Source organism: Mauremys mutica, chromosome 1 (assembly GCF_020497125.1).
Source record: "Mauremys mutica isolate MM-2020 ecotype Southern chromosome 1, ASM2049712v1, whole genome shotgun sequence".
In the NCBI taxonomy this organism is placed as follows: domain Eukaryota; kingdom Metazoa; phylum Chordata; order Testudines; family Geoemydidae; genus Mauremys; species Mauremys mutica.
Window position 1 is genome coordinate 72,274,664 of NC_059072.1, and position 14,401 is coordinate 72,289,064.

The window sequence follows — 14,401 nt, forward strand, 5'->3', positions numbered from 1 at the left end:
GGAAGTATAAATATTAAATAATATGAAAAATATTTCTCTTCTCTCACTGACTTTAAAGTCACAGCAAAGGACAAATGGCTTTAATAGAGACCAGGGACAAAATTCAAGAATTCCATTCAGAACTGTTTCTAAGCCATCCTGCTCCTCAATAGGGACTTTAAACATTTCAAAGAGACATAGGGTTTTTTCTATGTTGGGAGCCTTCAAAAGGACCGCGTCATTTGATGTGATGTCTTTCTGCTGGTAACCCTTGTTGCTGTCACTTCAACCTTTTTATCTTAAATGCCTTTAACATTTGAAACACACATCTCTGCCTCACAGAACCTTCTCTTCACATTTACTTTGATTTTGTTGCTCCCACCCATCTACTCATGGTGGTGATGCTGCTGATGTTTTATCTTTTTGCCCCTTAGGAAGTTTCTGTGCATTTCCAGCGGTATTCAAACCCTGGAGAAGATAGGATTATAAGATAAGAGCATGTACCTGCTCTCAGCATGGCATGGATGTCAGCAGACACCATGCTGAATTTATGCTTATTTTAGATATCACCTTGAATGGAGACAAGTTATTTTTTTCTTTTATTCCTAGGAGTGGAAGAAAACAGTTTGGACAGTTTTGTGTTTGATACACTAATTCCTAAGCCAATTACCCAACGGTACTTTAATTTACTGATGGAGCATCACAGAATCATCCTGTCAGGACCCAGTGGCACTGGAAAGACCTATTTAGCCAACAGATTGGCTGAATACATAATAACTAAAGTGGGCAGGAAAAAAACTGAGGATGCAATTGCTACTTTTAATGTAGATCACAAATCAAGCAAGGTAAGTTACACTTAAAAATGACAAATTTGTTGCCTGATTTGTAGTGATGAGCAAGAGTTAGACCTGCTAATTTACACAATTCCCTCGTTTTTATGTTTTCCTATAGTGATTGAAACATGCAGCCACAGCTCTTTGTAATCTGAGTGGTGCATCATGATATTGTGTAGAAGAGCTAAATTTTGGGGCACTTCTAGGACTTCCACTTCACAGGCTGATAAAGGCAGAATAAAATGCCATTTTAACTCTAGTCCATGGAGTTCCAGTAACTTCTCTCTCTGAAGACATTAGCTGTACAATATAGTGCTAGTCTGACTTGCATTTTGATAGTGAAAATGGTAGCCCAAAATTACTGGATGGGGGAGTGGAAAGGGTGATCTAGTGCACAGGGCATTGGATTAGCACTTGGGTTCAATTCCTTGCTTAGCACTACATAGGTTCTGGTTGCTGCTGTTTTCTCCTGAATTCTACAGTAGTGGTGCTGATAATACAGCATTTAGCCCCTGCTTCAGACAACATGCAGGTTGAATTAATTATATACCTCAGATTGCCAAGGTATTCACAGAATAACCAAATTACCAACAAGTAACTCACAAGCTACCTGGTACCCTAAATAGGATGTGTAAATTGGTTGCTACTCCAAAAAAAAAAGTCAGAAAATCAATATTTTTGCTAAGAGTTTTGTGATGAGCATGCAGCGCTGTTAGCATAGATTGAGAAGAAAGTCCACACGGACTGTAGAGGCAGGGGCGGCTCCAGGCACCTGTGCACCAAGCATGTGCCTGAGGTGGCAAGCCATGGGGGAAGGTGTGCCGGTCTCCGTGAGGGCAGCAGTCAGGCTGCCTTCGGTGGCATGCCTGCGAGAGGTCTGCCAGTCCCAGAGAGGTTTCTGCGGCAATTCGGTGGCGGGTATGCCGAAGGTGCAGGCATGCTGCCGAATCCGCATTACCAGCGAACCTTCCACAGGAACGGCGCTGAAAGCCGCCTGACTGCTGTGCTTGGGGCGGCAAAATACACCTCTACCGCGATATAACGCTGTCCTCGGGAGCCAAAAAATCTTACCACGTTATAGGTGAAAACGTGTTATATTGAACTTGCTTTGATCCACCGGAGTGTGCAGCCCAGCCCCCCCGGAGCACTGCTTTACCGCCTTATATCCGAATTCGTGTTATATCGGGTCGCATTATATCGAGGTAGAGGTGTACATAGAGCTGCCCCTGCATAGAGGAGATAAGAGAAATATTCCGTCATAAACACCTATTTTCATTCCCTTTTTGCAAATGATTTGTGATATCATTCACTCTGACAGATATCATGCTCAAATTTATCAGAATTATATATGTAGAATATATAATGTGAGTGATTCACAAAAATGTTGCTTTGCTGGCTCACTGGCAAGTGTATGTGTGTATTTTTCTTTCATTTTTTTCTTTATTTTGTGTTAAGATTATTTGACAAGTAAGCCTTATAGCAAGGGTCAGCAACCCTTCTGAAATGGTGTGCCGAGTCTTCATTTATTCACTCTAATTTAAGGTTTCGCGTGCCAGTAATACATTTTAACGTTTTTAGAAGGGCTCTTTCTGTAAGTCTATAATATATAACTAAACTATTGTATGTAAAGTAAATAAGGTTTTTAAAATGTTTAAGAAGCTTAATTTAAAATTAAATTAAAATGCAGAGACCCCCCCAGACCCATGGCCAGGACACGGGCAGTGTGACTGCCACTGAAAATTAGCTCGTGTGCCGCCTTCGGCACACGTGCCATAGGTTGCCTACCCCTGCCTTATAGTTTGTAAGAAAGAAAAAATAAATCCTTGTCATGTGTGCTTGAACAATACAGATGGTGCTACAGAGCTAAACTAGGAAGAAACTCATGATTTTCCCTCAAGGCACCTGGTCAGAAAAAGCCTAATATATTTATAAAACCAAACAAGAACTTTCCCAAAGCAACAAATAACATGTTTCTACTTTAAAAAAATACAATTTTGCGATCACTGATCCAGTATAATGAAAATGAGATTTCTGTCCAAAGTGCCAGGGATTCACAACAAGGATTGTCGAGAGACTGTGTACCAATCTTGTGAAATCACTGGGGCAAATTCTGAGTCATGCGGGAAATGAAAAATCCCTATCCCAGGAAAATGCAGGCTGAGCCATGCTCTCGTTGCTGTGCTGTGTGCTATACTGTAGACTGCACACAAGGGACAGCTAAAAAGCTGGACTAGCCAGAAGACTGAGGAACAATAAACCATCAACAGCAAAATAAATTGTCATGATTACAGACCATTCTTCCCCAACCCCAAATCCACCATTACTCCCCAGGTAGCTAGCTGACAGAGAGAAATAAACGTAAGCAATACACTTTATTGTGGCATGTGACGTAGCAGCCCCAAAGGGTTGAACAGGTGGTCTGTGAGGGGATAAAGATGATGGGCAGAAATCTGAGGGAATGGGAGCAGTGAACTAGATGAGATAACAATCTCTTGTTTGAATTGAGTTAATCTGGTGTTCCTAAAAGTGCGGGACTACTATGTGAACTAAATAGCTCAGCCTATTGGTAATGGAATATAGAGTCTTTTATTGCGGGATTGCTGAGAAATATATCCTCGGGATAGCAGGACACAAACTTTATTACCTTACCTTTAGTGAGACTTACCTACATTTTTGTTTTCACTACACCATGTCAGCTATATATTTTCTCTATATACAGCTGAAACTTCAGTTTTGGCCTGGCTGAGAAACAAGTCTTTGGGGTTATGGGAACTCAGCTGAGATATAAGCATTGGGGGAAATTTCTTAACTCCCCTTTGTGCCTTTGAAAATCTCCCCCTACTGTGACTAAATGCATTTTACTTTCCTGTTTTATTTGTTTTCTTTTGCTGAAGGATCTGCGTCAATACCTAGCTAACCTGGCTGAGCAGTGCAGTGCTGACAACAGTGGTGCTGATCTCCCTGTAGTAATAATTCTTGATAACCTCCACCATATTGGTTCTTTGAGTGATATCTTCAATGGTTTCCTCAATTGTAAATATAATACATGGTAGGTAGCAGCTCTTCATTTCCCTGCCTTCTGTGCTTAAAACAATTACAAGCTCTTTATTAGTGTGATATGATGAAATACGTTATAAGTTACCCTGGTATCTCTTATATCCCGATTCTGCAAAGTACTTAAGCATGTGCTTAACTTAAAATATGTGAGTAATTCCATCCCGATTCAGCCAAGCACTTGTGTGTACTTCACTTAAAGCATATTTTAACACTCTCTGACTTTAATGAGATTTAAATGTATGCTTAAAGTTAAGCATGTACTTAAATTCTTTGCTGAATCAGGATCTTAACCCCTTCCACCACTATAGAACACATCTGTGTGATGGAACACAGGCATATTAGTTCCAGGGGAAGATCCCAGAGCTTGTGGGAGGGTAACAACAGATGCATGATGGTAGTTATCCATAAGGTGTTTTCCTGGATACAATATGGACCCATGGAGTATGCTATATAGTAGTTGCTGTTTCTGTGGTAGACCTCCTGTTTCCAACAGCTATACTGTGAGCCAAAAATTTACTTGGCTGTAGAAGAGTGGAAAAGTTGTTTAGACATAGTACCAAAGGAGATTGTGATTGACTGGCTGTCTTTCATGGTCAAAAAAGAATAAAAAGTAATTAAGGTATTTGAAAACTGCTAGCGGCCTATTAATCAGCCTATTTCTGCTATAAAAGTGCCTGTGCTAGGGGCTTCCCTTCATAAAATATTTGTGTATTATGGCCCAGTGCTCCTAAGATTCACTGGTTCCCGGAAGTAAAACCACTAAACAGCCACAGATAATGAGGTATATGAGTACTCTTTTGCTTCATTTAGCTTTAGTGCTTATGACCACTAGTAAAACGTAAGTATGAAAAGGAAAAAAAATGCAAGAACAAATATACTAAAAATAAGTCTGGCCAGAAATCATTGGAATTTGAGACTAAACAGCATCTGCACTTTCTTTTATCAAAGATGACTCCAGGCAAGATAAAAATAAAGAATATTTTCTGAACTGCCTCCTGGATGGATTCTGTGGCAGTGACGCTTCCTACTAAATGTATTACTTTTCTCTTTTTAGTCCCTATATTATTGGAACAATGAACCAAGGGGTTACTTCATCACCAAATCTAGAGCTGCATCACAATTTCAGGTAAATACACTGTCTTTGTCTTTAAATGTGTCTGTTTTCCCCTGTGCAGGCCTCTCAGCCTTCCTTCCTCTAATTCCAGCTTATCCTCGAACACCCATCTTGAATTTAATCACACTCTACAGTTGTTTGCCTCTTCCCCCTTTCCCTTAATGACAGCTGTCTGTGTGGCACTTTTCCGCCTGGCAAAACAGACAGAATATCATTCCTGCTACCCCCTCTGCCATGGCAGCAGGGTGTTCCAGATTGTAGTAATATGCCCACCTTATAACATACTGGATTACCATTGGCTAAGGAAGTACAGGCACTCAGATCACCCTTGTGATACGGACTAAATAGATCCTTACGATTTATTATTAGAATTGACTTTTATTTTAGTAGATAACCAGCATTAAACACTATGTCATTGTTTCTGTGTTTAAGATGGAAGGCAATGTTTATTCGTTGTATGATTATCTGATGTTTTCTCTTCTCACATTAGGTGGGTGCTATGTGCTAATCACACAGAACCAGTAAAAGGTTTCCTGGGCAGGTATCTCAGAAGGAAACTGATTGAGACAGAAATAGAAAGGAACATGCGCAATAATGACCTCATCAAGATTATTGACTGGATCCCTAAGACATGGCATCATCTCAACAGCTTTTTAGAAACGCACAGCTCCTCAGATGTGACCATTGGTGAGTCCTTGCAAGGCAGTGTGCTGCTAGCCTTTTCTCAGCCAGCAGAGTGAAATAAGGGTAAAGCCTGAACCTTTCATAAAGTTTGTAGAAATTGAATTGACTTTGTAAAATCTTGTATTTAAGCTGATACTGAAAACATTAAATCACCATGGGAAACATGCCTTGCCAACCTGACTGAAACAAGGAAGTAATGGAAATGGTACGAGGAAATCTGTTCTCCTGTGATTTCCATCCTTACTACCTGACCAAGAGTTTCATATACAGTGTTTGCCATGGAAACGTCGACTTGTACCAAGAATCTCCACACTTGTGATGATATAGCTAATTTGGGTTCACCAAAGTGAAATAAATTATAATGGCATAAGCATTTTTCTCTTGGTGTAACCTTGTCTTCATTAAGGCTTATGATGGCATAGATATGATGGCAAAATATCACATCCCTTTAGCTTTGCCACTAAAACGTTCCAATGTAGTTCAGGCCTTAGAAGAGGGGTAGGAGGACTAATTTTTTAATAACATAAAGCTACACTCAGTACTAGCCAGGGGCGGCTCTAGACATTTTACCGCCCCAAGCACGGAGGGTCTGCTGGTCCCACGGCTTCGGCGGACTGGAGGTTGGCTGAAGCAGCGGGACTAGCAGACCCTCCGCAGGCACACCGCCGAAGGCAACCTGCCTGCCGCCCTCGCGGCACCGGCAGAGCGCCCCCCGCGGCTTGCCGCCCCAGGCACGCGCTTGGAGCGCTGGTGCCTGGAGCCGCCCCTGGTATTAGCCAAATTGTAGTGCTGCATAAACATTCTCTTTATTCAAGTTTGCTACGGTAGTCATCTTCCCTTACATTTTTTGGAGATTTTTTTTCCTCACAGTTCATGTTATTTAACAAAAAACTTTTCTTCCCAGGTCCTCGCCTTTTTCTCCCCTGCCCCATGGATGTTGATGGCTCCAGAGTGTGGTTCACAGACCTTTGGAACTATTCTTTGGTGCCATATCTTCTGGAGGCCGTGAGAGAGGGGCTTCAGGTATGTAGGTAGAAACACTGTGTCTTGCTTCAAAAGCAAAAGCATCGTTTTGTGTTGTTTTTGTAAGCTTTTTCTGGGATACGTTTCAGAAATGTGTCAGAATGACGTGTTTTGCCACAGTGACAAAACAAGGAGGTAGAATTCTAGAAGTAAGTGCCAGACCCCTTTTGTCCTGCACTTCCTGATGCATGATTTGGCTTTTCTTGAGATCGTGCTTGTCTGTGACAGAGGGATACACTCTTGTTCTTCTCTTCACGTGTATGTAATGAAGAGGAGGAATTCAGGGTCACCACATCCATTGCAAGTGAGGGCTTCACAGGGGAAGGACCTCAAGGGCTTTATACTAGTGGATGAACAGGCATAGCAGAGATGTCCACCACACCCCCTCCTATCCCACCCACAACTCTTCCCAACGTAACCCATCTTTCCACATACACCAAGGGCATGGACTGCAATTGTTGCAGGAGACAGTTCCCCCATGCTATGGTTATTTCCCATTGGGCTTCTTCAGCCAATTTAAGGCACTTTGCACCAAGCGCTGGTGGACATGAGACTCTGACTCTCTTTTGTCTTACTGCTCCCTGAGTTTCTGTCTGCTCTAATGTCTCTCTTATTCCCATCTTGTCTGTGGCATTTTTGCTTTTCTTTTCTTTCTATGTCCTAGCTATTCCCCACTTTCTTAGAGTAATCCTTCTACCTGATTTTTTTCCATTTTCTATTTGGCCCATTTACATTTGTTCTCTTTTTGTTCACTACAACTTTGAATGCTCTGAAAAGAATGAGGAATTCAGAATTCTGAAGAAGAGCTCTGTGTAGCTCAAAAGTTTGTCTCTCTCACCAACAGAAGTTGGTCCAATAAAAGATATTATCTCATCTACCTTGTCTTTCTAATATCCTGGGACCACCAAGGCTACAGAAACACTGCGAACAATATGGTATGGAAAGGTAACTTTGGCCAAAAATTAATCTAGTGATACCGCCAACACTGGTGAAATTTCTGCTTCATAGGGTGAGGTTTGGAATCTTGCATTATTGAATCATCTCTGTTTTCTAAAACTGCTTGAACTAACTGAGCTAGAGTACCAAACATCTGATCGGCACAGTCACACCGAGATTAGTGCGGCTTATTTAGACCAGCGGGAAACTAATAAGGAAAACAAATAGTGGTATTTTCTCATGCTTCGCCCACATGCCAAGTCCCACTCACTTGAGACATTCAAATGAGTCATCTTCATAATATGGTTATGTCTTTTGTTTCTTGAGTACATTAATAAGCAGTGAAATAGTTAACATTTAAACTGTCCTTATTAAACTGCAGAGTTAAAACAAAAATAAACTTGATATCAACAGGAGTAGTTCAATTCATTTTCACAACCATGAGGGCTACAGACTTTTTTTAAATGAAAACTTCATTTCTGGAGCACAAGATGGCAGCCTCCAGAAGAAATTATCGGTTTGCCACAAACCAGCCCAGTTCTTATACATTCTGAATTATTTAACAACAACATAATACACAGAAGTCTTACAGACTTGCTTTATTTTTTTTATACTGCCGGGCCTACACTATACAGAAAATAAATGTTCTTATAAGAAGCAATAGGACCAAGATCATCTGAGTCCAGAAAAGATCATTGTGGCACTCAGAGAAAATAGGACTCTCTGAGTAAGCTGGAGATAAAAGGAGCTAGGTGAATTTCTTCTCTTCACCTATTGAAGGTACTTCCTACTCAAGATTAAAGAGGCTTGCTTATTGTTCTGCTACAGCTTTTATAAGCCCTGTGTAAATGGAACATATCAGTTTCTATTTCCTATTCTTTGCAAGATGCATGAAAATAATGTCACTTAAAATCGGTTTGTACTTTCCAACTACTTCGCAAACAACTTCTTGTGATATTTCTCTCTCCTTTCCCAAAGTTCCACTTCAGATTTTATCAAAACTTGTAGCTTCTACTGTTCTCAATTTCTTTTTGTTCTCATTAGGGGTTGTTAGGTGTGGAGCACTGTTGAATACGCGGCCATTTCATTTAGGTGCCTGTTGGAAGTGAGCTCTTCTGAGCTTCGGACCATCGCTGTGGGTGCTGAGCACTTTTGAAAGTTGAGTCTCTGCTGCAAAAGTTGTTTAGATGCATTTGATTTCATTTGTCTGGTATTATAAATAGTAATGTATTGAAAAGCACGCAGTCTAAATAACTAAATGTATTATATCCATAATTTAGATGTATGGTAAAAGAGCGCCATGGGAGGATCCCTCAAAGTGGGTAGCAGATACTTACCCGTGGAGCTCTGCACCTGTGCAGCATGAATGGCCAGCATTACTTCAGTTACGACCAGAAGACGTTGGGTTTGAGGGTTACGCATCTGCACAGGAAGGAACAACCTCCAAGCACATTCCACAAAGTGACACCGAAGGGGATCCCTTGGTAAGAACGAAGCTTTTTGCTTACCTTTGTAGTCTGTGTTTCAACCTAGAATTTGAAACATAAAGAATATACCAGTTAACTGGTCCATTATATATTTAATTTATTTAATTACAATTTATATCAAAAAGAAGAAAAGCAGGAGAATGTATTCGAATAGAAAGCATCACCCTCATGTTACAATTTGAAAATCTCAGTAATTTCATTGTATATATTTCCCATCATCTAGGTGCTTGCATGACCCTCATCATTGTACTAGCTGAGCACTTAGCACGCATGAATCAATTGACCCTTCGAAACACCCTGTATAGTTGGTAGATATTACCTCCATTTTACAGATGGGGAACTGAGGAACTGAGATTAAGTGACTTACCCAAGGTCTCACACACACAGTAGCAGAACAGGGAATTGAACATCCTTCTTCCCATTCATAGGAATATCTCAGAATAACTTATTATTGCATCATTGTTTACTATATAGGGAAAAAAGTCAGTCAAAATCATTACCAGACAACACATGTAATGCATTGTTTTATTTAAATATGCCCATGGATGTTTAGATTTACTATTATTTTCCGTGCTAAAAGTATATTATATCAGCCATACTACAGTACTATTATTTTATAAATCTCACTCTGTAGATTGCCTTTGTTATCATTCATAATATAACTATAGAGAACCCTACGCTGGGGGTGGTATTCTGAGAAAAGGAGAAAACCCAAAGAAAAGGGACCTTCTCTGGAGAAAATGCTCTGAACTACATCGGTGTTAAAGAGATTACTCCTGAATCCCCACAAGTGCTCAGGGCGTTCATCTCCCAGAAATCAGACCATGAATCTCCAGATAATGTAGGGAATTAGCCTATGTGACTCACTGTTTCCCAACTGACAAATACAGCAGTGGTCCTTTGACCCTTTAGGAGTTGCACTGCGAGTGAATCTTCTGACCACGCTCCCAGCCCATTCGTTATCCCTTCCACATAGCAATGTGTAGAAATGGCTAAGACTGTAGTGCAGAAGTAGTGTCTCACCATAATGAATCTTTGCTGTCTGGACCCTCCCCCATCTCCCATGTAGCAAAAGTGTGGCATCTTCACTGCATATAGGCTTGAACCTGCATCCATGAAGCCAATGGGAGGGTTGATACTGATTTCAGTGGTGATGGATCAGGTCCATTAACCCTGTATGAGATAACAAGGCATTTCAGAATTTGTCTCATACATAGACTGTAACACACATGCACAAACATCAGTATTTGTCTCATACATAGGGTATATAACACGCACATTGAATTTGGAGCTTAAAGCTGCTTCGTGGTATCCCCAGTACAATGTTCAAAGCTTATAGAATTATCTGTGAATGGTGTAGCCACAAAGTATAGACATTCAAGTATTCCTGAGCAAACTTGAAAAGGGTTCACACAAATAAAATACCTTCCCTCTTCTTACCTTTCATTGCATATTTTTTGTTACAAGGAACCTGAACTGTTCACCTAAAATGTGGCACTGTCTTAAAATTGGGCTAATGTTTTTCAGTGCTCTGAGGACCTTGGCATGAGTGCTGCTTTATAAATAAAATTATCGTCATTATACTGAGTTTGTCGTCAAGAATCTGAGCAATTTTCTAGGGCAGGCGTTGGCTTCTGCTGATTTATCAAATGTGCTACAGGCTCCAATAATACCCAAATGAATTGTGTTATGCTTCCCCTTTCCTCAGGACTATGGTCTGCTGTTTTCTGTTACTGTTCCTTTTGCTGAGGTCAGCTCTTGAGCAGCAGATGGTGCTCTTGTATGTAGCAGCTGGCTACAGTCCACCTCCCCACACACACTCTCTCTCTCTCGGAGGGTGTGTGTTCATGTGATCATGTTTGCAGTTGCTTTTCCAATTTATTCTGCCTACAGCAGCCAAAACATTATTGGAGGCTTGACTGTCTCCAAATACGGGCCCAGATGTCCAGCTGTGATACTGTTTCCTTTGCCTGTCTGTGTTGCAGCTGCAGCTATTCACAGCACTGAATTGCAGAGTTATTATATCCCTATGGCTTATTAGACCTTTACACTCATGCTTTTATTTAAAAAACCGAAGGCCGGGCAAGGGGTGGCAGCCAGGAGGAGCCACTGCTATTTTGCCCGTTATGAAATCATTTTGCCATTTCTCTCACTCTGGGTACCAGCACACTGCATACAACAGAGTAGTTTAATTAATTTTTGACATAGCCCCTGCTGCATTAAATGCTACAGTGATTACATAAACATGTCTTTACCTTCTTTTTCAGATGAATATGCTAATGAGGCTCCAAGAAGCAGCCAATTACTCGAGTGCGCAAAGCTGTGACAGTGATAGCACCAGCCACCATGATGATATTTTGGATTCTTCTCTTGAGTCAACTCTCTAGAGGGGACGAACCTGGGTAGAGGATTATAGTAAAATCTATTGCCACTAACTACTGCCAGGATTAAAGCAGCACACCGAGGTCCCTGAACAAGAGCAGTGTGTTGTAGGTAGGCAGGAGGCTTAACTCTGCAAAGTCAGGAATTAAAAGCGAAGTGGAAAGCTTGAATTTGTTTAATTTCAAGGCATTTCAATATCAGTGGAGCCAAGTAAGACTCCATTAATCAACTGGAAAGGGCCCTAAAGGGAGGGCAACTAAGCAGATTGCACATGTGTTAGCCAAACTGGAACCTTTTTTTGTTTTTCCTCTCTCTCTCTCTCTTTCTCACTCTCTCTCTCTCTCTTGCTTTTTAAAAGCTTACAGTACAAACGTTTTGTTTTTTCCTTTCCTTGTCTCTGAGGTGCTGCATTAGCAGTGCAGTCCTCTGATCCTCTTCTAACCTCTGTTGTGCCACATGGTGCTGGTCACAGGACTACAGTAGTGTTTGTCGTGCACTACTGCCCATTCCAAAATGAATCAAAGATGATGATAGGAACTCAATAAGCACAAACAGTATTGTGCTATCACCAGAAAACACTACTGGGATATGCTGGATAAGTGCCAATTTAATTCTTAATTGCCATGGTCACAGTGACACTCTCCATGAAGTTTTTAGTGTACAAGTCACCGATTTTATAAAGTTGTTTTTACCACAAAGGTCTTTTTTAACCACCTACCCACTCCTTTACAGTTTTATACCAATTATTAATCAACACTGACTAAAGGCTTTTTAGGGCTTCATTTGTTTGAGCCTTTTCAGTGGAAGAAGGAACATTTCCTATGGTGCTGTTTCACTGCCTTAAAACAGATTTCTAGAACAGTTTTACAGTTCGTTTAATTCCTAAACCATTGGTAATTTACACTGTTTTGTTTTCATTTACTACCGAAATAACGTCAGTTAACACAGTAGCCTCATATCTGTATATCATGATTTTTTAAGAAATGGATAGGAGAAAGAACAGTTGCTATATAGTATTTTTATCTTGTGAATAGATTGCTCTGCCTACCCTCATAAATATACAAGAAACCCAGAACCCACTTCCACTATCACCTAAAAGCTGAGAAAGCTGACCCAGATCCATTCAGTCCTGTGGAATGGAGTTTTTGAAGGATGTTTCGAATTCTTATCCAGCAGAGCTGGATGCACTTGATGCAGCATGAGCACAAATATTTGTTTATTTTTTTTCTTTTTCTAGTTTTAAGCATGTTGTTTTGATTGATATTGTTGTACATGAAAAAAAATAGCATTAAAGAACACTGAAGCAGTGATGTCCACTGTGGAAGAGGAAGAGTTTATACTGTAAAAGTGGGTTGGTTTTGCACAGTCTACTGGGTGGGTATTGTAAATATAAAAAGCCTTGCACAAATCAGAACAAACAAACAAGAAATTGTATTTTATCCTGTTGGTGTTGAGATGTTACACTTACTGAGATTTCCTCAATGTTGCAAACAAATACAGAATGCAAACCTTAAAAGCTGTTTTTAACCTCGTGTGTTTGTCCTGTATTTACAGTTGTTATGACTATGCAGGAGCTATCAGTTCTAGAGTGAGCATGTTTCAATTTGTATATTGAGCCAATACATTTTTGGGGGCAAAAAATGAAATTTTAAGTGCATCTGTCATGGCAGGCTACAAACAGATTGCATTAAAAAAGTGATCAGAATAATTGGAAATGCTATCGCCACAAGAGACAACTGGATAAAATAATTAAAAAAAAAGAATCCAAGGGCTATGGCATTGTGTATATGTACTGTACACGGAAATGGATGTTACCTTCAGGATGTGTAATTGGTGCTACTAACTCTTTGTGGCCACCCTGTGGTCATTTGCTGTAAAACAAAGACAAAGAAATCAATGCAGTTTTCAATGGCACTGAGCTGCCTCAGTGAATCTAGCGGTCCCTACACGGTGCTATTGCCCTAAGACAAACTCTAATTGATTTTCTGCATGTAGAATGTAGTCAGACTGATGTGGAGCCCCAAAACTTAGATCAGTTTCTATTGTAAAACATCAACACACGTATCTGACAGCTGACTAAAAACCCAGCTGCTCTTTGTTATATGTGTGTTCTGAACAAATTTGCAAACCTTTTCCTGCCATTTTAGACACAAACACACACAATATCACCATATACAAAACTTCCTGCAATACATCTCAGTGAGTCCACCTAGTTTACAACTTAAAAATTGTTTGTGAAACATTTGTCTGTATACATTTTATATTTTGTACATTTTCGATGTAACATATCATGTAAATAGACAGAAACAGTGAAATAAATCATCTGAAAAGTTTTGTAGTCTTTGTAAAGCCCTAATAATAAGTATTTGGTGTCATCGGACTTAACTGGATGATGTATTTTTATTGGTTTATTGTTCCTCTAGCTTGTAAACCAGCTTGCATATATTTTTTTGCAGGTGTGCACACTGTATCTGTCTAAATTATTACTTTGACATTAAAGTGGAATTATTTATTGAAAGTGCGGTCTGGTGTCTTTGCAATCAGGAATACTGAATTATTGGGTTGTATTTCAAAGGTAAAATATGTAAACAAAATGGCAAATGGAAGGAAGTAATTTTCCTTCCATTTGTACTGCATAACTAATCTTTATAAGAACGAAAGCATGTATTCTCTCTAGTTCCAGTGATCCTTTTGCTGCTTTTGAATGACAACTTCCAGGCACAAATCCAAAACAGAATGGTGAAGTAGTTCAGGAACAATCTAAGGGCCTGATTCTCCACTCCACCAGTTTTATTCAAGTGCAACACTACTGGTTTCATCCGTGTAAAATTGTTCCTATAGTATATATGATTTTAGGGTTACGTCCTCAGCAGGTATAAATCACTGTAGTTTCATTGAAGTCAGTG

At 40.1% G+C, this 14,401-nt stretch overlaps 1 protein-coding gene across 1 annotated transcript in view; it reads left to right on the plus strand.

Moving 5' to 3' along the window:
* The window catches only part of NAV3 (neuron navigator 3), a 248,514-nt gene extending 234,520 nt beyond the window's left edge, over positions 1-13,994 (plus strand). The window contains exons 32-38 of the mRNA XM_044988256.1: positions 589-824; positions 3,707-3,861; positions 4,924-4,995; positions 5,474-5,670; positions 6,572-6,690; positions 8,907-9,110; positions 11,381-13,994. Coding sequence (XP_044844191.1) covers positions 589-824; positions 3,707-3,861; positions 4,924-4,995; positions 5,474-5,670; positions 6,572-6,690; positions 8,907-9,110; positions 11,381-11,500 — 1,103 coding nt within the window. The 3' untranslated portion in view covers positions 11,501-13,994. The remainder of the gene's footprint in view (positions 1-588; positions 825-3,706; positions 3,862-4,923; positions 4,996-5,473; positions 5,671-6,571; positions 6,691-8,906; positions 9,111-11,380) is intronic.
* Positions 13,995-14,401: the final 407 nt, after the last annotated feature.